The sequence below is a fragment of the Dromiciops gliroides genome, chromosome 2 (genome assembly GCF_019393635.1).
Source record: "Dromiciops gliroides isolate mDroGli1 chromosome 2, mDroGli1.pri, whole genome shotgun sequence".
In the NCBI taxonomy this organism is placed as follows: domain Eukaryota; kingdom Metazoa; phylum Chordata; class Mammalia; order Microbiotheria; family Microbiotheriidae; genus Dromiciops; species Dromiciops gliroides.
In genome coordinates, this window is record NC_057862.1 from 361,285,583 (window position 1) to 361,312,924 (window position 27,342).

Genomic DNA, 27,342 nt, shown 5'->3' on the forward strand with positions numbered 1-27,342 from the left:
ATCTTCCCAAGAATAAAGGTGACTATGTTGTTCCCTGCCCCTTCTCCCCCCATATGGCTCTACTTGTAGAATGCAGAGAGAGTGACCCTCTCTCCTCCCTCTAACAGTTGATGGATTGGGTCTGGTTGTGGTTAATGAATGAATATTTTCCACAGATTGTGGAATAGTTTACTTTGCCTCAAACGGGTAAGTTAGTGGCTTCAGGGACCCAGAAATGACTCACTGACACAGAGTAGGCCTGGTCTTGCTCCACTTGTCTCCTATTTTCCTCTGCTTCTGTGTACTCCTTTTAGTGTTAGAAAAGCAAGAACTTTCTCACCCCGGTTTCCCTGAGGAGCTATTGTTATTTGGCTAGGATGGAGTAATTAGGTATACTTTTCTAGGTGCTGCTGGTGCCTGAATACCCAACTTTCTGTATTCCTCTGTAAGGGGTTGGTGCATTTGGTTTTTTTGCAAGATTTTTTAAAATTACTTTTTTTTTGGCAAGTCATAGTGATTCTTGTTTGTACTTTGGTGCTATTTCCAAAATGTTTTCTCGGGGACATTTTTTAATGCTGCTATCAGTTTTATTATCTGCATAAGAATTGTCCAGAACCCAGGAAAGATTAAGCCCTGCTTTTCAGGATTACATAGGTAGAAGAGTATGATGAACAACTTCCAACTAGTTAAATGTCTTGTTTTTAAAAGGCTTATGTAAGAGTTGGTTTAAGAATAAATTTAATAGGGAAAATGGACCAACTGCTTATTAAATATGGTTTTTGTATATCTTTAAAATTAGCTGAGTTTCTATTTGGGGAGGCATTATAATTCACTTAAAAATACTGGTGGGCCATGAGTATAATGAAAAAATTACAAAACTAGAAGGAAGGAGGGGGCAGCCAGGTGGCACAGTGGATAAAACACCAGCCCTGGATTCAGGAGAACCTGAGTTCAAATCCGGCCTCAGACACTTAACATTTACTAACTGTGTAACCCTGGGCAAGTCAGTTAACCCTCATTGCCCGGCAAAAAAAACCCCAAAACTCCCAAAAACTAGAAAGAAGGAGACCAAGCTTTTAGTCCCATCTCTCACACTAATTTTGTAACTTTCCATAAGTCACTTTTCCTTTCTGGGCCTCTTGTTTCCAAATCTGTAAAATGTTGAGGCAGGATTAAATGATTCAGTTCAATTCAGCATGTATTTATTGAATGCTTACTAAGATGTAGCCACTGAGAATACAAACCCCAAACCCGAACTGTCCTTACCCTCATAGAGCTTGAATTCTAGGGGGGAGTATACCACATATATTTAGATACATAATATCTCATATGAAATATATACAGAATAAATACAAAGTAATTTTGGAGCAGACAGCATCAATCTTTGGGAGTTCAGAAAAGGTCTGAGCTATAGGAAGTGGCATGGGAGCTTTGCTCTGTAGGTGAGAAGTGAAGGCCTTCCAAGCATATTGGACAAATAACAAAAGAAGTACAGGTATAGGAGAAGGGAGCTATGTCTGAGGAAAAGCAAGAATGCTAGTTTGGCTGGGAAGTAGAATGTATGAGAGTGAGTAAAAATGAGATAAAAATGATAGATAAAATAGATAAAGATAGACTCAAGGGCTTTAAATGCCAAGCAAGGATGTTTGTATACACTAGAGGATAGGAGCCAATGAAACTTCTTAAACAAGGGAGTTAGGTAGTTAGACCTGTGAGCTAGTACTATCAACTTGGTACTTATTTGGAGAGCAATAGATTGGAGATGAGGAGAGGCCAGTTAGGAGGCTACTCTTTACCATCCACCATCTAGCATGTGGGGGTAGGGCCTAGCCCAGTAGAAAATTCACCCTAGAAGATTTAACTCCTTCCCTGGAAATCCTATCCTAGAGCCCCTTTTCTCCTGATTGATGCTTGACACAGTTGCCTACTTCATCTAGATCTGACCTCAGGCAAGGTTCACTTTATTGCCCACCATCTCCCCTGAGGCATTTCTGTACTACTATGAACTCAAGTTTCTTATTGCACTCTTCTTCGAGCAGCCCCCACGCCCCCTTCCCCCAGGTTCTGGAACCATAATCAATCAATTCTGTCATTTCTTATTGCTTCTGAAAGGATGTGTCAAGTTGCTTCCCTATGATTCCACTCAGCATCACTGTAGCTTTCTGAACCAAGATACCTCTTGGTATTTTATATAGTATGTGACATCTCCATTAGAACGTAAGCTCCTTGAGGACATACCACCTGTACTTTTGTATTTGTATCTTCAGTGCTTGGTATATAGTTGGTGTTTAATAAATCTTTATTCATTCTTCGTCATGCTAGATAGTCCAGGCAAGGTGAAGGGCCTGAGCAAGGGTGGTGGCTATCATGAAGGGAAGTTAGATATGGGGGATGTTTGGAAGATAGAATTGTTGGGACTTTGCAAATGATTCTGCATGATGATGATGATAACTAACCTTTAGGTAGAGATTACTATGAGCCAGACATTGCGGTAAATTCTTTTTTGGTGTGACTTAAATAATTTTTCCTATTATTTCTTCAATTAACCAGAATTTTGATTAATTTGACCTGGGGCAGCTAGGTGGCACAGTGGATAGAGCACCGGCCCTGGAGTCAGGAGGACCTGAGTTCAAATCTGACCTCAGACACTTGACACTTACTAGCTGTGTGACCCTGGGCAAGTCACTTAACCCCAATTGCCTCACCAAAAAAATAAAAATAAAAATGAATAGCTTGATTAATTTGACTCGCCCACTATCCCCACATTGAGCTGTTTTTAAAAACAAAAAAATGAAACCATCTAGATATACCTGCATAAGTTGGCAAAACAAACTGCCATATTAACCATGTCCAAGACTATTTCTCATTATTTTAAGTTGATCACTTCTCTGTCAGGAGGTACATCATGTTTCTTTTTTAAATTAACAGAAACATAATTTCTCTCCCTTTGAGACAAAAAAGACCACCCCAAATTCTGTAACTAATACACAAAACCAATCAAAACAAATTCTCTCATTGGCCATGTTCCAAAATATGAAAAATTCCTTACAGTTATATTTCATTTGATCTTTACAAAAGGTAGGTGCTGTTATCCCCATTTTTACAAACGGAGAAACTGAGGCAAGCAGGTTAAATATCATGCTCAGGGTCACACAGCTTGAAAATGAGGCTTAATTTGAACTAGCCTCTAGGCCTGATGCTCTATCCATTGAACTACCTAAGTGACTCTCTGGAAGGATAATGTAGCTCTCAAAAGAAATAAGATATTATAACTAGGGGTTGGGTTTTTTGTTTTGTTTTAGGGATTGGGTTTTAAGGGAGAAAGTGATGACTTTTGTTTTTGGTTAAGGCAAGTTTGAGATTCATCTATATAGCATCGAGGTAGAGAGGTCTGGTAGGCAGAGGGTGATGTGGGATTGCTGCTTAGATGACTGGAGATTAATTTGGGAGACTTTGATATAGATACAATAATTGAATTCAAAGGAGCTAGAAAAGTGGGCTTAGGATAGTGCCCTGGGGCCCACCCCTGTTGAGGGCATGGGACAAAGATGATGACACCAAAAAGGAAACTGAAAAGGCGCAATTGATATAGCTAGCATTGATATAGCACTTTAAAAGTTTTGCAAAGCTTTATAAATATTACTCTTTGTTTCTTACCACAACACTGGGAGGTAGGTACTATAATTCACATTTTATAGATGAGGAAACTGAGGCACATAGAGAGGTTAGGTGACTTGCCCAAGGGTCACACAACTAATAAGTATCTGAGGCAGAATTTGAACTCAGGTCTTTTCTGACTCTAGGCCCAGCTTTCTGTCCATTGTGCCACTAGCTGCCAAGGTAGAAGAATGAGGATATCTAAATTCTTTCCCAACTCTAGCTGTATTTGATCCCAGACCTTTATGACATCTCATCTTCTTTGCAGTACATGTTAGTTCTATTCAGTAACCTATTAAGGAAAACAAAACAACTCTAAATTAAGTGAGCTGTGAGTTGCAAATATTGCAGGGACGGGTAACAGATGGAAATAACTTGAGGACACAGCTTCTTTTTGCCCCCACCCAGTGGCAAGGGAAGGGAAGTTAGTCGGGTCCTTTGCAATATTGTCAAGTCTGCTTCTCTTTGTCCATCCTTCCTTCCTTTCTAGTCATCCCTACACCCTTGAAGGCTTTTTCTAAACTTGAAAAGTTCCTGAAGTCAGGCATTTTTTATTAATTTCACTTTGGTATCGATGAATTTCAGTTACTGTTAACTCTGCCAGCATTTGGGTTTTAAGACTCTGCGATTAATGAAAAAAAAATGCAAAGGAAGGTGGCCTAGCTGTACCAGATCTAAAACGCTATTAAAAAGCTGCAATTAAGGGGCAGCTGAGTAGTGCAGTGGATGGAGCACTGGCCCTGGATTCAGGGGTACTTGAGTTTGGATCCGGCCTCAGACACTTGACACTTACTGGCTGTGTGACCCTGGGCAAGTCACTTAACCCCCATTGCCCCACCAAAAAAAAAAAAAGCAGCAATTATCAAAACTATTTGGTACTGGTTAAGAAATAGAGAGGTGGGGGCGGCTGGGTGGCACAGTGGATAAAGTACCGGCCCTGGATTCAGGAGTACCTGAGTTCAAATTCGGCCTCAAACAATTACTAGCTGTGTGATCCTGGGCAAGTCACTTAACCCTAATTGCCTCTCAAAAAAAAAACAAACCAAAAAAAAGAAATAGAGAGGTGGATCAGTGACTAGGTTAGGCACACAAAACAAAGAAGTAAATGAGTATAACAGTTTCCTGTTTGATAAACCAAAAGACACTAGCCTCCGGGATAAGAAATCACTATTTGACAAAAACTGCTGGGAAAACTGGAAAATAGGATGGCAGAAACTAGGCATAGACCAACATCTTACATTGTACACCAAAGTAAAGTTAAAATGGGTACATGATCTAGACATAAAGGGTGATACTGTAGGCAAATTAGAAAAGGAAGGAATAGTTTACTTGTCAGATCTGTGCAAAGGGGAAGAATTTATTACCATAGATGAGATAGAGAACATTATGAAATGCAGAATGGATCCTTTTGTCTACATTAAATTCAAAAGGTTTTACACAAACAAAACCAATGCCAAAAAGATTAGAAAGAGGGCAGAAAGCTGGGAAACAATTTTTACAGCAAGTGTTTCTGATAAAGGCCTCATATCTAAAATATATAGAGAACTGAATCAAATATATAAGAATACAAGACATTTCCCAGTTGAGAAATGGTCAAAGGAAATGAACAGGCAGTTTTCAGATGAAAAAAATTAAAGCTATTTATAGCCATATGAAAAAATATTCTCAAGCATTACTGATGAGAGAAATGCAAATTAAAACTACTCTGTGGTACCACCTCACACCTTCTCCAGTTGGCTAATATGACAAAAAAAAGGAAAATTATATGTGTTGGAGATGTGGGAAATTGGAACACTAATGCATTGTTGGTGGGGTTGTGAATTGATTCAATCATTCTGGAGAGCAATTTGGAACCATGCCCAAAAGGCTATAAAACTATGCATCCTCTTTGACCCATCAATACCACTACTAGGTCTATATCCCAAAGAGATCATAAAAAAGGGAAAGGGACCCACATGTACAGAAATACTTATAGCTGCTCTTTTTGTGGTGACAAAGAATTGGAAATTGATGGAATGCCCATCAATTGGGAAATGGCTAAACAAGTTGTATATGAATGTAATGGAATATTATTGTGCTGTAAGAAATAATGAGCAGGCAGATTTCAGAAAAACCTGGAAAGACTTACATAAATTGATGCTGAGTGAAATGAGCAGAACCAAGAGAACATTATACACAGTAACAGCAACATTATGTGATGATCAACTGTGATAGACTAAGCTCTTCTCAGCAATACAATGATCCAAGAAAATGCCAAAAGACTCATGGTGGGAAATGCTCTCCAAATCCAGAAAAAGAGCTATGGAATCGGAATGTAAATTGAAGCATATTATTTTTACTTTTGTTGTTGGGGTGGAGGTTTCTTCTTTCTTGTGTTTTTTTTTTCTTCCTTTTGTTCTGATTTTTCTCTTACAACATGACTAATGTGGAAATATATTTAAGCTGATTGTAACCTATATCAAATTGCTTTCTGTCTTGGGGAGGGGAGAGGGAAGTGAGGGTGGGAGAAAAATTTGGATCTCAAAATCTTACAAAAGTGAATGTTGACAACTATATTTACATGTAATGGGGGGAAAAGGTCTGGTAAAGAAAAAAAGAAGTTTATTTAGTGGGAAAAATGGAAAAATAAACCCTTAGTTCCATACATTCAGCATTTTTATGTAACATTTTTCTTACATGGAAGAATAATTAAAAAGTAGTGATTTGGGGCAGCTAGGTGGTGCAGTGGATGGAGCACCAGCCCTGGAGTCAGGAGGACCTGAGTTCAGATCCAGTCTCAGACACTTGACACTTAATAGCTGTGTGACCCTGGACAAGTCACAACCCCAATTGCCTCATGCAAAAACCAAAAAAAAAAAAAAGAGAGAGAGAGAGAGAAAAAAAGTAGCGACTTGATAGTAAATGCATCATTAAAATATTTTGCTAACTAAAAAAAAGACTTTTTGTGGAATGACAGGTTTTAGCACAATTACCTCCCCCCACTCTCTGAAAAATTGAAAATGGGTGGAAAATGAGGCTCTAAAACCTCACTAGCCAAAAGTCATTTGGCATGGTAGGTGAGAGGATGGTAATAATAATAATAATAGCTAACATTTATGTATTGCTTACTGTGTCCAGTCACTGCACTAAGTGCTTTATAATTATTTTCTCATTTGATCTTCACAACAACCCTGGGAGGTAGGTACTGTTATTTATCTGCATTTTACAGATGAGGAAACTGAGGCAAAAGTCATATGACTTGCCCAGGGTTACACAACTAATTAAGTGTTGAAGGCTAGAATCTTCCTGACTCCAGGCCCAGTCCTCTATCCATTGTGCCCCCTGGCCGTTCCTAACACAATTTCCTATTTCATAGAAGGAGAGGGAGGATGTGGAAAGATGGTGGTAAAGTGCCTTAAGTCCAGATGTTGGAAATCTATAAGTGGGAGATGATAAACAGAGGAACCCATGTTTGACAACAGCTTTCTACGCGCTACCATGGGTCTTCTGGACAAGACCCCATCCTTGCAGAACTTCCCTACTCATACCAATTTTGTCTCTGTCTGACCTCCCCTAACCTTAGCCTAATCCTTTCCAGAACTCCCAGATGTATGTTATGTTGGAGAAACAAATGGTATAGACACAGAAGAGAACCTCTCAGGTAGTGTTTGAATCCTGCTTTTAAATATTAGTTGTGTGACAATGGGTAAAACCATAAGCCTGGTTTAAAACAACTTCAGGGTAGACTAAGAGTAAGAAAATTATTGGGGGGTAACTGTGGCTATTAAACATCTAAGCTTGCCCTTTTATAAAAGATAGATGGTATAGTTTGAGATGACAGACTAACTTGGCATTAATATTTTCTTTTATCACCTATTGGCATTTAACCAAAAATATTATTGATATCATTTTTATATCACCCACATCTTCCACTCCCCTTCTTCCTCATCCTCTCCTAAAAATATTAATCCCCTCATAATAAATAACCACTATATTGAGACTAACATACTGACATAATTTGATGTTGTACAAAGTGTTCCACACCCATGTTTCCCCTGCTCTGCAGAGGAGGGTAGAGGGGTGTCTTCTCATTTTTATTCTCTGAGGTCAAGCTTGGTTATTATAATTTTACAGCATTTGATTTTGATTTTGTTGTTATTGTTCCTTCCATTTACCTTGTTGTAGTAAAGTTGTTTTCCTGGTTTTGCTTTACTGTTTCATTTTATATTAGGTACTATTTACCTTGAATTTTTGTCTAGTGTTCCCAAAAGTTCTCTTCACATTAGGATATCAAAAGAACTTGTTCTCATCCTGCTTTCCAAACTGAGGAACCTAAGCAGACCTTCCAATTTTCTACAGACTTACAGACTTCATTGCTTTGAGACCCTGTTTTTTCCCAGAGCACAGTGGTATCTGGTTTGTGGTTAGTTGCAGCTGTCAGCCTTGGAGTTAGAAACCCTCTATTTATTTGTAGGAATACCTCCCACCCTCCCAACCCGCTTTGCTCTAAGCACCTACGTATGAAATGGAGGGATTACAACTGGGTAGGTTTAATTCATATTAAAGGAGTACTCCTTAGGAGTCTGTTATGTGCAGAACACTGTTAATTTATCTTGCTGCCAACATAATTTTTCCCTTGCATGGGTTTGGTCCTTCCTCTGCCTTCAAATCTTTAATGCTTATGGCTTCCCAAACAAATTTCAAACTCCTCTGCTGGTATCCAAAGTCCTGGTACTCAACCTTTCTTTCCAGCCTTATTTCACATTAATCTCCTTTGTATATTCTCATCCAAAGAAACAATTTCTTTTCTACCTCTAAAAAATCAAAACAAAGCAACTCAAAACCCCTTTAACCTACACACCTCTCTAAGCCTCCAAATCAGTGCTTAGCCTATTTCTTCATCTATTGAGCTTTTATTATTTATTTTATTTTATATTTATTATAGACAACTATCAACAAAGATAAAGAGTTAAGTAGGGGCAGCTAGGTGGCGCAGTGGATAAAAGCACTGGCCCTGGATTCAGGAGGACCGGAGTTCAAATCCAGCCCCAGACACGTGACACTTACTAGCTGTGTGACCTTGGGCAAGTCACTTAACTCTCATTGCCCCACAAAAAAAAAAAAAAAGTAAACCTACAAAGTACAGAATGTTGTCTTTCATAAAAACCTTCCACTCTCATGGATCTGTGATCTCATAGATTCAGGAAATTCCCTCAGACTAAGTAGATCACAACCTAAGCATATTTACCCTTCATGTGCTAATTCTACTCGTATTTTCCTGTAAATTCAACTCAAGGAGCACCCAACCTTTTCAAGGCCTTCTTTCTTACTCCTGATGTAGAAAGGGTGCCAGAGGAGCAGACTGGCTGTTCACCTGCCATTCCTCATTATTACCACATGATCAGTCCATTTTCTTTTCCTATCATATAGTTCCTTCATGATGTCTTTTACTCCTTTTCTTCAACATTCCTTAATTGTTTTATGTTCCAGATGGCCTTTTTTGTTGCCATCTGTATGATTCTCATTTTATTTTTGTCTGAACTGCTATTTTATGTCTTACTGTCATGAAGCTTTATCCAGCCTTTGCTTTCATTTGGGGGTTAGTAAATAAGTTGTAGCATCTTGAAGGTAATCAAATCATCTCTGTTCCTTTTTCATTTTGGGTTTATCTTGTCTGTCTAATGAAGGAATTCTTATCCTTTTTTGGGGTCATGGACTCCTTTGGCAGTCTGGTTACGACTATAGATTCCTCAGAATAACGTTTTTAAATTCACGAAATAAAATATATAGGTTTATAAAGGAAATTAGTTATATTGTGTAATATTTTTAAAAAAGTTTATGGACCCTAGGTTAAGAACTCTTGATCTATACTTGATCTATACTGTCCCTTCTATACACACTGTAGAACAAGTTCTGTAGTATTTCTGTATTATACCTCTGTCATACCGTGTCTATATGTATGCATACATATATGCATTTATATACATACACACAATCTGTACCTTAGTAGAGATGGTTGTCCATCTGAATGCATGTTGAAATCTAGGCAGTAGACATTCTTTATCCACTTGATCTTTCCTGTGTGGATGGACAGGCCAAACACTTTTGGCTATAGTTCATTTCTAGGAAGCTCTGCAGTATTCTGGGGCTTAATGAATGCAGCACAGTGTCATCTGCAAACAGCATCTGGAGGACTTCACCACTGACCAACAATCCAATTTTGACCAGAAATTTGTGCTGCGTTTTCTATCTTGCACTGTAAAATACATTTATGGAGAGCATATATCTTCCTGTTTTATACCTTACCTGACGGTTAGTATCAGAGGGTCATTGGGTAGGGTTATTTCTGTTACATCTTTCAAGGAATCTTAAATGAATGATTGTGATGTATGGATAGTAGACACCTTATTTAAAAAACCTGTAAGGCAACTTTTTTTTTTGGCGGGGCAATGGGGGTTAAGTGACTTGCCCAAGGTCACACAGCTGCTGTCAAGTGTCTGAGGCCGGATTTGAACTCAGGTCCTCCTGAATCCAGGGCTGGTGCTTTATCCACTGTGCCAGCTAGCTGCCCCCCCAAGGCAACTTAAAAAAAAATCAAATGCTTTTTTATAACCAACTAAAAAGTGACTCAAAGATTTTGCATAGATAGGCAAGTAGGCATATAGATCAGTAGTTATTGTTCTTTTGGTTGCTGATCTCTTTTGTTTTTACATCACATATTTCCCACTCCCTTCTTGTTCAAAAATACCCCTCCCGGAGAGCCATTCCTTATAATAAAGATTAAAAAGGAGGAAAGAGGGATAGCTAGGTGGAGCAGTGGATAAAGCACGGGACCTGGATTCAGGAGGACCTTAGTTCAAATCTGGCCTCAGACACTTGATGCTTACTGGCCCTGGGCAAGTCACTTAACCCTCATTGACCCCTGCGCCCCCCAAAAAAAAGGAAGAAAGAAAATGTTCAGTACATCTAGCTCATATATTGAAAAAGTCTCACATGCAGTCACAATCCTCTACTGGTAAAGAAGCTAGGTGATGGACCTTCCTTAATCTCCACTTTGGGGCCAACCCCTTGATTGTTATAATTTAATTGCATCTAATTTTAATTGTTTGGTGTTACTCTTTCTTTTTGCATTGTTGTAGTTACTGTGTTTTATATTGTTTTCACTTTGCTACCACAGGAATTCATGCCCTCATTACTAATTACTTGCATTGTTGCCATAGCCTTCTAACATATCTAACTTCTCTACTTAACTTTAGAAACCCACCTCTCACATAGCTGTGTCAATGTTTTTTTTTGCATAAATCCAATCATATCACTCCTCAGAATTCTTCAGTAAATGTCAAACAAATTTGAAATTGACATTAAAGGCCACCCACAGCTTAGCAACACTTTACTATCCCATCTTCATCTCATAGTTCTTGATTCCATTCTCCAGCCAAATTCCCCCCCCCCCAATCTCAGAACAAATGAAAAACAACCAACTCACTCACTGCTTTCTCACATCTCTCACCCTTTGCTAAGCCTGCTCTTTACAGTATACATAATGACTAAGCAAGGGGTGGAAAGCCTCTTTCCTTTTCTTGTTGTGTTCAGGGTCTGCTTTTCCTATATTTTATAAAATGTTTTAATCATAAACTTAACCACTCAAGACAAATGATCAAATACATACAACAAGGAATAACAACTTTGAATTATTATTATTATTTTGGGGGGTGAGGCAATTGGGGTTAAGTGACTTGTCCAGGGTCACACAGCTAGTAAGTGTTAAGTGTCTGAAGCTGAATTTGAACTCAGGTCCTCCTGAATCCAGGGCCGGTGCTCTATCCACTCCGCCAACTAGCTACCCCCACAACTTTTAATTCTTAATTGTACTGATCTCTTTTATTTCTAAATTACCTCTATTTTCTAATACAGTCCTCCCTCTTTTCCTACCCATTGATCTATTCCTTGTAATGGAGATTTTTAAGAGGGGGAAAAAGAGGTCCAGCCAAACTAAATAATCGTATTTTATAGTATTGCAATATTTGAGTAATAGGGGTTTTTAATTTTATTTATTTATTTAAATTTTGGGGGTGGGGTGGGGCAATGAGGGTTAAGTGACTTGCCCAGGGTCACAGAGCTAGTAAGTATCAAGTGTCTAAGGCTATATTTGAACTTAGGTCCTCCTGAATCCAGGGCCAGTGCTTTATCCACTGCACCACCTAGCTGCCCCAGTAATAGGGTTTTAAGGGATAGATTTAAAGCATGAGTTCTTAGGATTTAACAAAATAGAACTAAATATTAACGGATGACAAAGAAGAAATATATTTTTTTGGTGACCCTTTCCTTTTGAAGTTATTCTGTCACGTGATCTGTTATATATGTATGAGAATAACATATAGACTCACATGTATATACATGTTCAGTCTTTTTTTCAGTAATATCCAACTCTTTGTGACCCCAATTGGGGTTTTCTTGGCAAAGATACTGGAGTTTCCTGTTTTCTTCTTCAGCTCAGTTTTTACAGATGAGTAACCTGAGGCAAGCAAGGTTAATTGACTTGCCCAGGGTCACAGAGCTAGTAAGAGGCTGAAGCTGAATTTGAAATCAGGAAGATGAATCTTCCTGACTTCAGGTCTCCCTGATCCCATAGGTTCGTAATGAATGACCTCCTCTATGAGACCTTGTATAGCACTTTGTTTTGTAACTCTTGACAGTAAGAAATTTAGCTGATTCTTATGTCCCACATAGGTCCAGGAGGAGTTCCATAGTTGAGAAGAACAGAAGAAATTGTTATTTGATCAGCAGATGGTCACAAGTGAGGATAGTAGAGTGATAAATACTGATTAGAGAGTGATAAAGAAGGAAAGTGGTAAGGGAGGAGAAGCAGCTGATGAACATAGCAAATGGAAGGCTAGGGGAACCCAGGTAAGGGTCTGATAACATATCTAGGTTTAGAGAGAACTGAGCATTCAAAAACATTATTGCTTATCTTTTGTTTCTCAGTCACTTTCATTTTTGAATGTCTCTTCCTTTCTCTCCCAACTAGACCTTATAACAAAAAAAAGGAGGGGAAAAAATGGAGTTTGAGCAAAACTTACGCAGCACAGGAATGGAATTTGACAAACTGGCAGTGAGAGCAGTGTAATAGAAATTAGAGCATCAGAATAGTGGGGAAAGTGCTGCATTTGGAATCAGAGGACCTGGATTTGAGTGCTGACTCTGCCAATCAACTCCTGTTTGACTTTGGACAAGTCATTTTATTTTTCTGGGCCTCAGTTTACTCAAGTGTAAAATGAGGGGGTGGGCTAGATGATTTGACCCCTAAGGTCTCTTTCCACTCTAAAGCTAGTGTATGTATTCTTCCCCACCCATGGTTCCTCATTCTTGCAAAGAAAGGAGGCAGGTGCATTTTGAGCCTAGCATATTTAAAGGTAGAGGGGAAGAAAATGGTAGAAAAGGGAATAAGTAACAAGTGAAATTCCATATACTTTCTATTTTCCTTGTTTTCCTGAAGCTTGTGTTGTTGCCAGTTTGTGTTATTGATATACTTTGAGTAGATTATGAGATGTTTTCATAAATATTTAATTGGCTTTTCAGGAGAAGAAAAGCAACCTTGTTGATGACCCAAAATGACAAAGCATCCACCAAACAGAAGAGGGATCAGCTTTGAGGTGGGAGCACAGTTGGAGGCCCGTGACAGATTAAAAAACTGGTATTTTATCCTTTCCTTTTATTTTTTTTCTCTAAAGTAAGAGGGGCTTTGTATGCCTAGGTTTTTCCAGAATTGTAGCTAGATCTCTTCCTTGAGTTGTGTTTCTCAGTGATGTATAGAAAGGAAATTACAAAAACAGTTTTTATTTAAAGAATCTTTGGTCCTCAGAGCGTTTGGTTTACAGATCACTTCAGTAGGGCAAGGAAGGACCTACTAAATCATTTATATCACACCCAGACCACTCTCATGTGTCAGGGCCAAGAAGATCAACTTGTTGGTTTCATTTGAATGTCCTATTCTTGCTTTTATCTCACCTGTCTTAAACTCAGTCCATTATCTTCTTTTTCTACACTCTCCCTTTCTGGTGTTCTCCATTTTTCCTCTTATATTTTTCAAAGTATCTAAGTAAAGTAGAGTACTATGATAGGTGTTTGTCAGAAGGGAGGATGAAGAGAGGAGTAATAGTAATGATGATAATAATAATAACAAATTCACATTTACATACTACTTTAAGGTTTGCAAAATCCTTTGCTCACTACAAACCTTATTAGTTAAAACAAGCTTTGTTATTCCTATTGTACAAATTAAAAAATAGAGGCTCCCATAGGTTTAGGGACTAGATATCATGGCTTTATCATGGATTATATGGCTCAGCTCAGAAGTGTCTGACCCTGGCAGATAGCTTGATGTCATAACTAGCATTCTATCTGGTGCCAAGTCAGAGCTTCATAACTGTTTGTTGTTTGGTTGATTCTCCACTACCTCACAGCTCCTGCCCTTGCGAAGTTTACATAATAATCAGGGAATACAACACAGAGAAAACACACAAATAACTGTAATACAAATGGAATAATATGTGTGTAAGAGGGGGTACAAACTAAATACTCAAAAGTAGCATAACAGGTGCCTAAGATGGTCACAGCGCAGTGCAGTTCTAGGACTTCAGAAACACTGCACCTTCCTTTCTCCCTTACTAACCTGTCAGATTTCCCTAACATCGTTTTTTTTTCAAGCCTTACCCATCAGCACTTCTTTACTGTTGTTCCTGTTGTTCCTTGGTCTTCCTTCACCTTTATCCCAGAATCCAGACCTAGCTCAGGATAGCTTCTAGAAAGTCTTCCTTATTTAATATGTTTTCTTTTTCTTTTCCTTGCCCTTAGATATTTGTTCTTATAGGAAACCTTAATTAACTAGCATCCAGAATTTTATCGTAGTAAGATATTCATAGGCTAATGCAGATAAGTGGAAAGAACACTAGGTTTGGAATCAGAGGACTTCGGTTCAATTCCAGCTCTGCTGCTAACTGCCTGTGTAACTCTGAACATTCACTTTTCCTCTCTGGACTCAGGTACTTCCTTTGTAAAGTCAGAGAGTTAGATTAGGTAGCCTTGGGGGTGCCTTCCATTGACAGCTCTATGATCCTAATAAGGAAATTAGCCCTTGATAGACCGGATATCACCCTGGTGTTTGGTCTTCTGTGGTAATAATCTCAGGTCCACAAGGTGGCAGTGTTTCCATTAGAAAATTAGGAATTAGATTAAGCTAATGATCAGGAAAAGAAGGTTGAGTCGGGACTAGGAATTTGAAGTGATTATAAATACCAAAAAAGAGTTCTGATAAAAGTCAAAGAACACTGATGATTTTGGTACATAAAAACCCCTCAACAGCTTAGAAGACTGATTTAGCTTCTCAGTATTTGCTTTTGCAATAAGGTCTATTGCTGAAAAAGATGAAAGTAACAGGAAATCAAGTTAACAGAAAGAATATATTCAGCTGAACACATTCTAGGTTAAGTCCAATAAATACAAATCTATATTTTTAAATGAAGAAAAATGAATTTCAGTTTAAAAGGAAAAACAGACAAGCAGAACATCTTTGAAAGTACCATGTTGAATTTTTATATAAATTCACTGTCGATTCAATCCAGTATTATAAGGATACAATTCAAAATAATGAAAAGCCCCCTCAGACTTCTGAACAGTTGGAAATGTAGAGAAATGGAATGGGGCTGCTTAATGGGGTAGTTTCTTTGTAGTGTAGAGGTCTTACCAGAGGTTTGAGGTGATCATTTACTCTGGGTGTAGTGGTTAGGGTTTGTGATTTGGGTAGGGCTTAGAATGGTGACCTTAGGTCCCTTGTAGTTCTGAGACCATTGTACTTTTCATTACACAGCATAATAATTGATCGTAATGATGACTCTGAATCATCAAAAGGTTAAATGATCATCAGTATGCTTTTTTCCTATTGGCAAGGAAGTGACTAATATATTTTACTTTATTAATTGATGCCTTGTTTTTTTATCAATTCTTTTCAATATACTTTCTACTGAGGGGGTGGGGAATAAACATTTATGTAATGCTTACTGTGTGCTAGGCACTGTGCTAAGTGCTTTTCTAATTATTATCTCATTTGAACCTTAGAACCCTGGGAGATTCTAATAGATTAGATTAGATAGGTGCTATTATTATCCCTATTTTACACTTGAGGAAACTGAGGCAAACAGAGATTAAATGACTTATTCCTTGTCACACAGACAGTACATATCAAAAGCTGGATTTGAATTTTAGTCTTCTTGACTCTAGACTCAGCATTCTATCTACTGTGCCACTAGCTGCCCCGAAAATTTTAATTTAAAGTAATTGAAATTATCCATTTTACACTTCAATAATGCTCTCTCCTCATAATATATTTTAAGGTCTGTCATTGCTGAATCTATTGCCTTTACATCATTTTTTTTCCTGGTTTCTTTGAAGTTATTGACCTTTTGTTCTTCCAAATGAATTTTATTATTGTTTCTAACTCAGTAAAATAACTTTTTAATAACTAGATTGGGATGACTTTGAATAAAATAGATTAGTTGGGTTAAATTGTCATTTTAAAAATGATATTGTGGGGCAGCTAGATGGTACAGTGGATAGAGCACCAGCCCTGGATTCAGGAGGACCTGAGTTCAAATCCAACCTCAGACACTTGACACGTACTAGCTGTGTGACCCTGGGCAAGTCACTTAACCCCCATTGCCTCACCAAAAAAAAAAAGAAAAAAATTATATTGGTGGGGGTGGCTAGGTGGCACAGTGGATAAAGCACCGGCCCTGGAGTCAGGAGTACCTGAGTTCAAATCCGGCTTCAGACACTTGACACTTACCAGCTGTGTGACCTGGGCAAGTCACTTAACCCCCATTGCCTCACCAAAAAAAAAAGACCAACACAAAAAAGTATATGCTGGCTTTAACGTATTTATACATTATCCTTGTTTTCCTGAACTGCATTGTGTATACATATGTGTGTATATACATATATATGTGTATATGTGTGTGTATATATACAAAATACATTTATATCCACATTGACTATTACCATGAAGACATATATTTCTGCTGTTGTCATTCCAGTAATAGTCAATATATATATTCTTCTGAATCTGTTTTCTTTGTTCTGCATCACTTCATATTTGTATTCCTTTCTTTTTAAAAAGTTTTTCATGCTCATTGTTTATTATGAAGTTATATTTCCATTACATTATAGGTTTTTTTGTTTTTGTTTTTGTTTTTGTTTTTGCGGGGCAGTAAGGGTTAAGTGACTTGCTCTGGGTCACACAGCTAGTAAATGTCAAGTTTCTGAGGCCGGCTTTGAACTCAGGTCCTCCTAAATCCATGGCCGGTGCTTTATCCACTGCGCCACCTAGCTGCCCACATTATAGGTTCTTAACCTTTTTTTGGGTCATGGACTCTTATGGCAATATGGTGAAACCTATAGAGCCCTTCTCAGAATGTTTTTAAATGCATAAAAATACAATATACTTAGGATTATAGAGGGAACCAATTATAATGAAATATTATTATCAAAATATTTTTGGAAACATTATAGACCCCAGGTTAAGAATCCCTGAATTGCATTTATGTACCATTTGTTCAAACATTCCCCAATGATAGAACTTTAGTTTATTTCCAGAATTTTTGCATAAGGTCTTTTTTTTTTCCCCTTCTCCATCAGTACCCTCCTTGGGGTATACTCCTTATAGTTGGACCATTGGGTCAAGTGTTATCTGTATTTTTGTGATACTTTGTATAATTCCATATTGCTTTCTAAAAAGCCTAGACCAGTTACCCATTCTCAAGTAATCTAACAGTGTTCCTTTTGATTATTTCTTTGCCAGTTTGAATAGAATTGTTAAATAGAATGTTAATAGAATAGTTAAATAGAATGTCACTTTTAAAAACATTTCCGTTTCTCTGTTATACATTTAAATATATTTTCTTGTGATTAGTGAAAATTATTTCTATTCGTTGACTGCTTATCAGGAGAATGACTATTACTAGCATACAGTTGTGTATTCAGCAAAAAATTATTGGGAAAATTGAATTTGTTGGCAAAAAAAATTGGGAAAATACTGAAATCTTTTAACATATATCATATTCCAAATGGATCAATCATCAAATCCTTTAAAAATAAAGGTTAAGGGGCAGCTAGGTGGCACAGTGGATAGAGAGCTCTGACCTGAATTCAAAACTGGCCTCAGACACTTGACACTTACTAGCTGTGTGACCCTGGGCGAGTCACTTAACCCCAATTGCCTCACCAAAAAAAACAAACAAATAAATAAAATAAAGGTTAAGAAGTTGTTTTATATATATATATATATATATATATATTTTAAAGACCATTTTATTCTAAATGAACTGTGTGCAAAAGTTGTAATTCTTTTTTTTGGCGGGGTAATGAGGGTCATGTGACTTGCCCAGGGTCACACAGCCAGTAGGTGTCAAGTGTCTGAGGCAGAATTTGAACTCAGGTCCTTCTGAATCCAGGGCCGGTGCTTTATCCACTGTGCCACCTAGCTGCCCAGTTGTTTTATATTTTTAACAGATGTAGAGATGAGATGAATTTTTAAAGATTTAATTAAAGGAAATTATAAGCGAGAAAATGAAACTTTTGTACAACTAACAGTAGTATGTCCAGATATTAAGGAGGAAAGAAGTTAACAATGGAAAATTTGCATTAAACACTTGAAATAGGGGCAGCTAGGTGGCGCAGTGGATAGAGCACCGGTCTTGGAGTCAGGAGTACCTGAGTTCAAATCTGGCCTCAGACACTTAACACTTAGTAGCTGTGTGACCCTGAGCAAGTCACTTAACCCCAATTGCCTCACTAAAAAAAAAAAAAAGATTCCATGAATTTAAACACTTGAAATAAAAATGTGACACTTAAGTTTATAAGGAACTGACAAATCTTATTTTAAGTATATTTTTAATCTTCATACAGAAATCTTGATTTTATTTATAAAATATACATACATATATACACATTATATGTGCACATACACATGCATTCATTTTTTGCAACAAACATTGATTTTATTTTTTCCAGTTATATGTAAGGGTACTTTTCAACATTCATTTTCATAATATTTAGAGTTCCAAATTTTTCTCCCTCTCTCCCTTTCCTCCCCCCTCCACAAGACATCAACCAGTCTGATATAGGTTATATATGTTCAATCCACAAGTGCTCTTTTTATCAGTTCTTTCTATGGGAGTGGATAGTATGCTTCCTCATTAGTCCCTTGGGATTGTCTTGGATCATTGTATTGCTGAGAGTAGTTAAGTCATTCACAATTGCTCATAGAACAATACTACTGTCACTATGCAAAGTGTCCTCCCAGTTCTGCTCACTTCATTATACATCAGTTCATATGAGTCTTTCCAGGTTTTTCTATATCATCCTGTTTGTCATTTCCTATAGCACAATACCATTCCACTACAATCATAAACCACAACTTCTTCAGTCATTCCTCAATTGATAGACATTCCCTTGATTCCCTATTCTTAACCACCATAAAGTGTTGCTATAAACATTTTTTGTATAATTTTCCCCCTTTTCTCTTTTTCACAATTACTATTGTTAACTGTTTCCCTCCATCTTATTCCCTTCCCCATGATATTTACTCTATTATCTATCTTCTTTCACCCTATCCCTCTTCAAAAGGGATTTGCTAGGGGCAGCTAGGTGGAGCAGTGGATAGAGCACCAGCCCTGGAGTCAGGAGTACCTGGGTTCAAATCCAGCCTCAGACACTTAACACTTACTAGCTGTGTGACCCTGGGCAAGTCACTTAACCCCAACTGCCTCACCCCCCCCCCCCAAAAGGGATTTGCTTCTGTCTGTCCCTTCCCCCAATTTGCCCTCCCTTCTTTTGCACCTCTTTCTTTATCTCTTTCTCCTCCTATTTTCCTGCAGGGTTAGATAGATTACTCCACCCAATTAAGTGTGTATGTTATTCCCTCCTTGAGGCAGGTCTGATGAGATTTAGGTCTTTGAGCCAATTCTGATGAGTGTTAGGCTCATTTATTGCCCAGATTAAATAGATTACTCCACCCAATTGGGGTGTGTGTGTGTTAGTTAATCCCTCCTTGAGGCAACTCTGAGACTAAAGTCTTTGAGTCTTTTCTGATGAGTGTAAAATTCATTTACTGCCCTGCTCCTCCCCCATCTCTTCCCCCACTCCATAAGCCTTTTCCTGTTTCTTTCATGTGGGATTTCACCCCATACTACCTCTGGCCTTCCCCATCCCCCAGTGCATTCCCCTCAACCCCAATTTAACTGTAAAGATGTCATCATAACGCAGGTAGGTGACACAGTGGACAAAGCATCCGCCCTGGACCCAGGGGGATCACATGGTTGTGGTTTTTTTTGTTTGTTTTTTTGCAGGGCAATGGGGGTTAAGTGACTTGCCCAGCATCACACAGCTAATAAGTGTCAAGTGTTTGAGGTCGGATTTGAACTCAGGTACTCCTGAATCCAGGGCCGGTGCTTTATCCACTGTGCCACCTAGCTGCCCCTGATCACATGTATTTTTTACATTTAATTTTCTTCTCAATTACATGCAAATAAAAATTTTTAACATTTGTTTTATAAAATTTTGAGTTCAAAATTCTTTTCCTCTCCTCCTTGAGAAGGCAAGTAATTTGATGTAGATTACATAGCTCAGTCATGCAAAACATTTCCATATTAGCCATGTTGCCAAAGAAAACATAAACCAAAAAACTCCCAAATAATAAAGAAGGTAAAAAAAAAAGTATGCTTCAGTCTGCATTAAGACTCTGTGAGTTCTTCCTTCAGAAATGGATAGCATTTTTCACCATAAGTCCTTTGGAATTCTCTTGGATCATTTTATTTCTGACAAGAGCTGAGTCATCCACAGTTGATTGTCTAGGGTAGATGATTAATTGGATCCCTATTTTCTTCCAGTTAGTACTAATCATTTTGATATGATTCCATAGGGCTTGTGATTATAAGATCGGATATTAGATTAGGCCTCAAAGCTGTGAATGGCATATTATAAGTTCACTTGCTTAGTTATAGGAAACTAACCTAGAGGACCTCTACCCTTTTGTTTTCTTATTATGGTAACTAAGCCCAGGGTGGCAAAGGTGACTCAATTACATGGAAAGTTCCTCAGATATTTTTATTGCTCCTCTGTCCCTTGTCATACCTCTATTGCCCAGTATGGGGAGAGGACCATGAGCATGTAGCCAATGAGTGACCTTTGTAAGAGGCTAAAATTAGCCTCTGGTGCCCTAAGCCCAGTGGGGATACGTATGGGAAGCCTCAGGCAGGGCTCAGGGTTCCCAGCAAGGAGTCTCTGTGCCCCAAACTGGCCTTTGGCGCGGCCTGGGGGTGCCAACGAATTAGCTTGGTGTGAGTGGGCTGCCAGCCAGGGGTTTCTGAGAGAAAAGGGGTTTTAAAAAGCAGCAGGAGTAGTGAAAGGGGGTCAGTAGGAGGAGTGAAGAAGGAGATGCAGGGGAGGACTGAGAAAGGAGACGGAGGGAGACATGGACCAATGGAGAAGAGAAGGAGAGACAAGGGGGCGACTGATGGTGAGGGAGGAGACAAGAGAAAGCGCAAGCAGCAAGCTAGAGAGGGTAGAGCTGAGGCAAACTGGTCCCAGTGAGGCTCAGGTGGCGGCAGCAGGGGCCAGCCACATGCACAGGGGATAGGAAGCAGTTGAGTTCTTTGGCTGGAGGTTTCGGGTCATATAGTTTACTTTTTCTTTGTCCTTATCTCTAAATTTGTTCCACCTCAATAAACCCTGTTTTTGTTTAATTGAAAAAAAAAAGAGAAAGTTAAATGCAGTCAGGTTGTATTGTCCTATTTTTCTTTATCCTTATCTCTAAGTGTATTCTTAGAAATAAACCCTGTTTTGTTGTTAAATTGAAAGGAGTCTTCTTAATCTCGTTTCTTGCTAGTTTGGGAGAAGCAGTTGGGGAGGAGCAGGCCCTCACAGATTGGCTTAGTGGGGAAGACAGAGTTTATAGACTGGTGAGGCAGATAGGCAAACAGCTAGCAGCTTTCAGATGCTGAGCTTGCTAATTTGAGCTATACCTTGCCTGCCTGCAGCCTGCCCTGCTACCAGCCCCTTGGTCCATGTAGATGTTTTGACAACTGCCCATCATTCTAACCCCATGAGCCTACTCATTGACTTTGGTAGGACCTCCTGGAAGGTCAAGATAGGTCTGTTAAAGTCTGTTCACTAGTTTGTTTGTCAGCCAGTGGGATTCTGTATTACCTTCCTGGAGAGTTAGGGCCAAGGTCTAGCCACCATTCAGATGCTGTGTTTTTGGCCTGTTCCTCCTGTATTATTCAAGACAATATAATGTCAAGCACTATAAAACCAAGACTCTGGAGGAAGGTGGTATTTCAGATTGTGAGGAAGATCGAAAGTCCACTTCATTAGAGGGAGCATGGACCCTTTAGTAAAGTGACATTGACTCAAAGCTTTGCCTCCGTGGTTTATCTCACAGATTGGACAATTTTGAAAATCTCCATGCATCATGAGTATTGCTGTTACTGTGTACAATATTTTTCTGGTTCTGTACATTTCACTTTGCATCAGTTCATTTAAGTCTTCCCAGGTTTCTCTGAGAGCATCTTGCTCATCATTTCTTATAGCACAATAGTATTCCATCACAATCCTCTACCAGAACTTGTTCATTCATTCCTCAAGTGGTGTATATGCCCTTAATTTCCAATTCTTTGTCTCTATACAACGAATTGCTATAAGTATTTTTGCATATGTATGTATGTATATAGATATAGATAGATAGATATAGATCCATTTCCTTTTTCTTTAAGTTCTTTGGGGGTATAGACCTGATAGTGCTAGTGCTAGGTCAAAGTGTATGCACAGTTTTATAGCCCTTTGGGCATAGTTCCAAATTCTTTTCCAGAATGGCTTGATCAGTTTGAAAGTTTATATTTTAAATATTCTAACTTTAAATAGTATTCTAAAATTTTGATTTTTAAAAATATTTTTTCTTTTGACTTAGGTATCCAGCTCATATACAGGAAATTGACTATGAAGAAGGGAAAGTACTCATCCATTTCAAACGTTGGAATCATCGTTATGATGAATGGTTCTGCTGGGACAGTCCTTATTTACGTCCATTAGAGAAAATACAGTTAAGGAAAGAAGGGTTACATGAGGAAGAAGGATCTTCTGTGAGTAGAAAATTATGCATTTTGTGACTTTTCATTGCCAGAACATGATGGTTGCTAGCAAGTTGGCAGTATATATTTACTCTTGGACTAGTCCAAATAACTCGCTAAAGACGCAGTATCTCCTATCTTCTTCTTGTCACAAGGACAAGATATTTGATCCTGAGGCTGTTGGTCATGTTTTTCCCAAATTCAAATGTTGTGGTTGATAAAGTTTACCAGATGGTCATTTGAGGTGCATGATGTGGAACAAAACTTTTAAATTAAAAAAACCCAAAACTCTTGGTTGTCTGTATTACTAGGGAGGCATACCCTAAGTATTTTATTTCTATAGAAAATTATTATTATTATTATTTTGGCGTGGGGCATTGAGGGTTAAGTGACTTGCCCAGGGTCACATAGCTAGTATGTGTCAAGTGTCTGAGGCTGGATTTAAATTCAGGTCCTCCTGAATCCAGGGCCAGTGCTTTATCCACTGCACTACCTAGTTACCCCCTATAGACAATTCTTTTTTTTTTTTTTTTAAGTGAGGCAATTGGGGTTAAGTGACTTGCCCAGGGTCACACACTAGTAAGTGTTAAGTGTCTGAGGCCGGATTTGAACTCAGGTAGTCCTGACTCCAGGGCTGGTGCTCTATCCACTGCGCCACCTAGCTGCCCCTAAAGATAGTCTTTTTTTTGGGGGCGGGGCTGGGCAATGAGGGTTAAATGACTTGCCCAGGGTCACACAGCTAGTAGGTGTCAACTGGCTGAGGTCAGATTTGAACTCAGGTTCTCCTGAATCCAGGGCCGGTGCTTTATCCACTGTGCCACCTAGCTGCCCCCTAGACAATTTTTAAAACCCATTTTAGCCAGAAGCTTCAGTTGGCTTCCTGAACTTCTGTCATGAGTCCTACCTTGTATCATAAGTGATGATTTTTACCTCTGAGAAACAGGTATTATCTCCATATTACAGGTGAAGAAATTGAGGTATAGAAAGATTATAACTTGCTTAGAGATAACATAGTTACTAGCAGAGCAAGGACAAAAACCTATTTCTAGATTCTTGGACCCATTTTTGGGGGGGGGGCAGTGAGGGTTAAGTGACTTGCCCAGTGCCACACAGCTAGTAAGTGTCATGTGTCTGAGGCTGAATTTGAACTCAGGTCCTCCTGAATCCAGGGCTGGTGCTTTATCCACTATGCCACTTAGCTTCCCTTGGACCCATATTCTTTTGCTGAAAACATATTTATATTATCATTCATTCATTCATCATTTATTGAGTACCTACTATGTAAAAGTTCCTTTTTCTAGACTCTTAAATAGGAACATTACCAGACCTTGAGTAGATTTACATTGATTATATTCATATTTCTAAATGCTAGCCCAATGCATGCAGTCATACCGAAAATAGTAAGAACAGTCTTCAGGGGATAAGTAGTGGCGTAGTGGATAGAACACCATCCCTGGATTCAGAAGGACCTGAGTTCAAATCCAACTTCAGAAACTTTACACTTACTCACTGTGTGACCCTAGGCAAGTCACTTAACCCTAATTGCCTCATTAAAAAAAAAAGAATAGTCTTTGGAAGTATTATTGCAGTAATTATTAATAATACTGTAAAAGTCTTAGGAATTATTCCTGTTTTTAGCAGCAATAACAACAGTTATGGTAACCTTTGAAGCAATAAATTGTTCACAGTGGTAGTGGTATGTTGTGGAGTCAGCTTTGGGTTCTGTTTCTAGCTCTGCTTCTTTTTTTTTTTTTTTTTTCGGGGCAGTGGGCGTTAAGTGACTTGCCCAGGATTACACAGCTGGTAAGTGGCAAGTGTCTGAGGCTGGATTTGAACTCAGGTACTTCTGAATCCAGGGCCGGTGCTTTATTCACTGTGCCACCTAGCCGCCCCTCTAGCTCTGCTTCTGATCATGGGCAAGCTATTCCTATCCTTTTCTTCCATATTGTCACTTAATCCAATTAGAATTTCTGACCCTTCTCTAACTTAGAAGGAGGTTTTAAGAATTGATAAAGTATACATAGCTTTCACATTGAAAGAGACTTAAGTGTCATCATTTTATATATGAGGATATTGGGAACCATAGAGATTACATGACTTGTGTTAGAGTCACACAGTAGGGTCAGAGTCCAGAGTTCGAATATATAGACCTAGAACCTCTGATTTCAAAATGATTCCTTTGGAGAAAAGATGTTTTACAAGTGAGTATTCTTTTAATGCTATTTTTCTCAAGCTGAAATGGATTGGTTATTCTTTTTTTTTTTTAATTTAATTTTTATTTTTTGGGGAGGCAGTTGGGGTTAAGTGACTTGGCCAGGGTCACACAGTTAGTAAGTGTCAAATGTCTGAGGCTGGATTTGAACTCAGGTCCTCCTGAATCCAGGACCAGTGCTCTATCCACTGCGCCACCTAGCTGCCCCAGATGGGTTATTCTGAAGCTTTTAAACATATTTTAAAAAGTCATAGTTAGAAATGTAAAGTGATTATTTTGAAGCACTTAAACTGTATTGTTGAAATGCTATAGTTGTGTTGGTAACAATCTCTTATTTTTGTAGGAATTTCATATAAACGAGCAAGTACTTGCTTGTTGGTCTGATTGTCGGTTTTACCCAGCCAAAGTTACTGCTGTTAACAAGGATGGTAAGGCATTATTATTTGTTTTGTTGGTATGCTTCACTTTAAATTTCAGTTTTTGTTTGAGGTATAAAGGAGTTAAAAAGAATAGAAATGGACTGTGGATTCTCTGCAAACATTTACCTCCAAGGTGGGCAAAAGAGGAAGATGTGAGGAATCTAAAGCCCTTCATCCCAGGTTAAACTCAAAAATGAGAAGTGGATAAGATGGTTAAAATATTGTTATTTAAATGGAAACTTCATACATCTCCCTATGTAGCCAAAGTAAATACAGGGCTATGAAAACAGTTTGCATCTAGGTGTCAGAAAACCTAGATTCTAGTCCTTGGTGTCTCATAAACTCACTTCTGTTCTTGGGCAAATTATTTTTCCTAAGTTTTCTCTGTTTTGCTTTTTCCTCCTGCAAAATTATTGTAATATTTTGGAAGGGAAGACATGAAGCTCTAGAGGGAATCAGGAAAGTCTGCTTGTAAAATGTGCCCCTGCCAGCTTCAAACAGTATTCTGTAATTTGCTGCGCGAGTCAGGTCCTCCTTTCCTAAGAGAAATGGATGACACTCCAAACAGCTTTCAGTAGTGGCTATTGAATTGCATGACTCTACCTTTGGGTTTATGAAGCATGGAAACCAAGGAGAGCTACTATCTACCCTTGTTTAAAGTAGACCATAGGATCATAGATTTAGAGCTGGAGGGACCTTACAGGGCATTTAGTATAATTCCCTCATTTTACAGATGAGGAAAGTCAGGCACATAGTAGTTAAATGACTTACCTAGGGTTGCAGCTAATAATGGCTTCGTAATTCCAAGTCCAGAGCCCCATCTACTGTATCATACTGCTTCTTCAGGTTTTGATAGGCAGATGCTTTGGGGCCGCCCTTGCTTTCTAATTTTACCTTTAAAAATGCAAATTTGTTTTATAACTTTCTGTATGGATCATATTAGTCTAAATCCTGCTTTTATTACACTTTTTTTGTTTGTTTTTGTTTTTTTTGGTGAGGCAATTGGGGTTAAGTGACTTGCCCAGGGTTACACAGCTAGTAAGTGTCAAGTGTCTGAGGCCAGATTTGAACTGAGGTTTTCCTGAATCCAGGGCCAGTGCTTTATCCACTGCACCACCTAGCTGCCCCCTTCCCTTTTCTTTTAATTAGGTGAACTGGAACAATTTCACACTTAACAGAATGATGTTTTTACAGATGAAATTTGGATTCTTGTTTGCTATTGTATTAACTGACTGTGACTTTGGAGCAAGTCATTCTGAACCTGTTTTCCCCCTTTGTAAAATTAGGAGTTTGCATTAGATGACTTCTGAGGTCAACTCTAGCCTTAACAAAATATAGTCTGGGGACCTCTAGGGGGGTCCCTGAAGTCAAAACTATTTATATAATACTGCTAACATTTTAACTTCTAATATGGTAAATATTGCTAGATATAACCCACATAAATAAAAGCTCTTTGGGAGGTCCTCAGTAATTTTTTTTTCTTTTGTGGGGCAGTGAGGGTTAAGTGACTTGCCCAGGGTCACACAGCTAGTAAGTGTTAAGTGTCTGAGGCTGGATTTGAACTCAGGTCCTCCTGACTCCAGGGCCGGTACTCTATCCACTGCACCACCTAACTGCCCCTCCTTAGTAATTTTTAAAAGAATAATGGAGTTCTGTGACCAAAATGTTTGAGGACTGCTGCCTTAACTGCATAGAGGGGTGATTTAGAAAATATCTTCCGATGGTGATGCTTCTCATTGTTAATAATAATTCATTTGAACCCACAATAATATATGGTAATATAAAATGGGTCATTTTGCTGTGTTTGTTTTGTAAGTTTTGATTTCTGCCAAATAGGTTTCCTTTAGATAACTGGTAAGAACTAACACAAATAGAGAAGACATTTGCCTTAGAATAGGCTTTTATGAAGTACTGTTGT

General features: G+C 38.5%; 1 protein-coding gene across 4 annotated transcripts in view; it reads left to right on the forward strand.

Annotated features, from left to right (window-relative positions):
* The window catches only part of PHF20 (PHD finger protein 20), a 116,657-nt gene that overhangs the window by 5,215 nt on the left and 84,100 nt on the right, over positions 1–27,342 (forward strand). For 3 of the 4 annotated variants that reach the window (XM_043981493.1, XM_043981496.1, XM_043981495.1), the window contains exons 2-4: positions 13,195–13,309; positions 22,634–22,805; positions 25,349–25,433. In XM_043981493.1, the coding sequence (XP_043837428.1) occupies positions 13,227–13,309; positions 22,634–22,805; positions 25,349–25,433 (340 nt within the window). In that variant the 5' untranslated portion in view covers positions 13,195–13,226. Of the gene's footprint in view, positions 1–7,213; positions 7,277–13,194; positions 13,310–22,633; positions 22,806–25,348; positions 25,434–27,342 lie in introns of all 4 variants that reach the window. The other variant, XM_043981494.1, reaches the window with a different exon arrangement.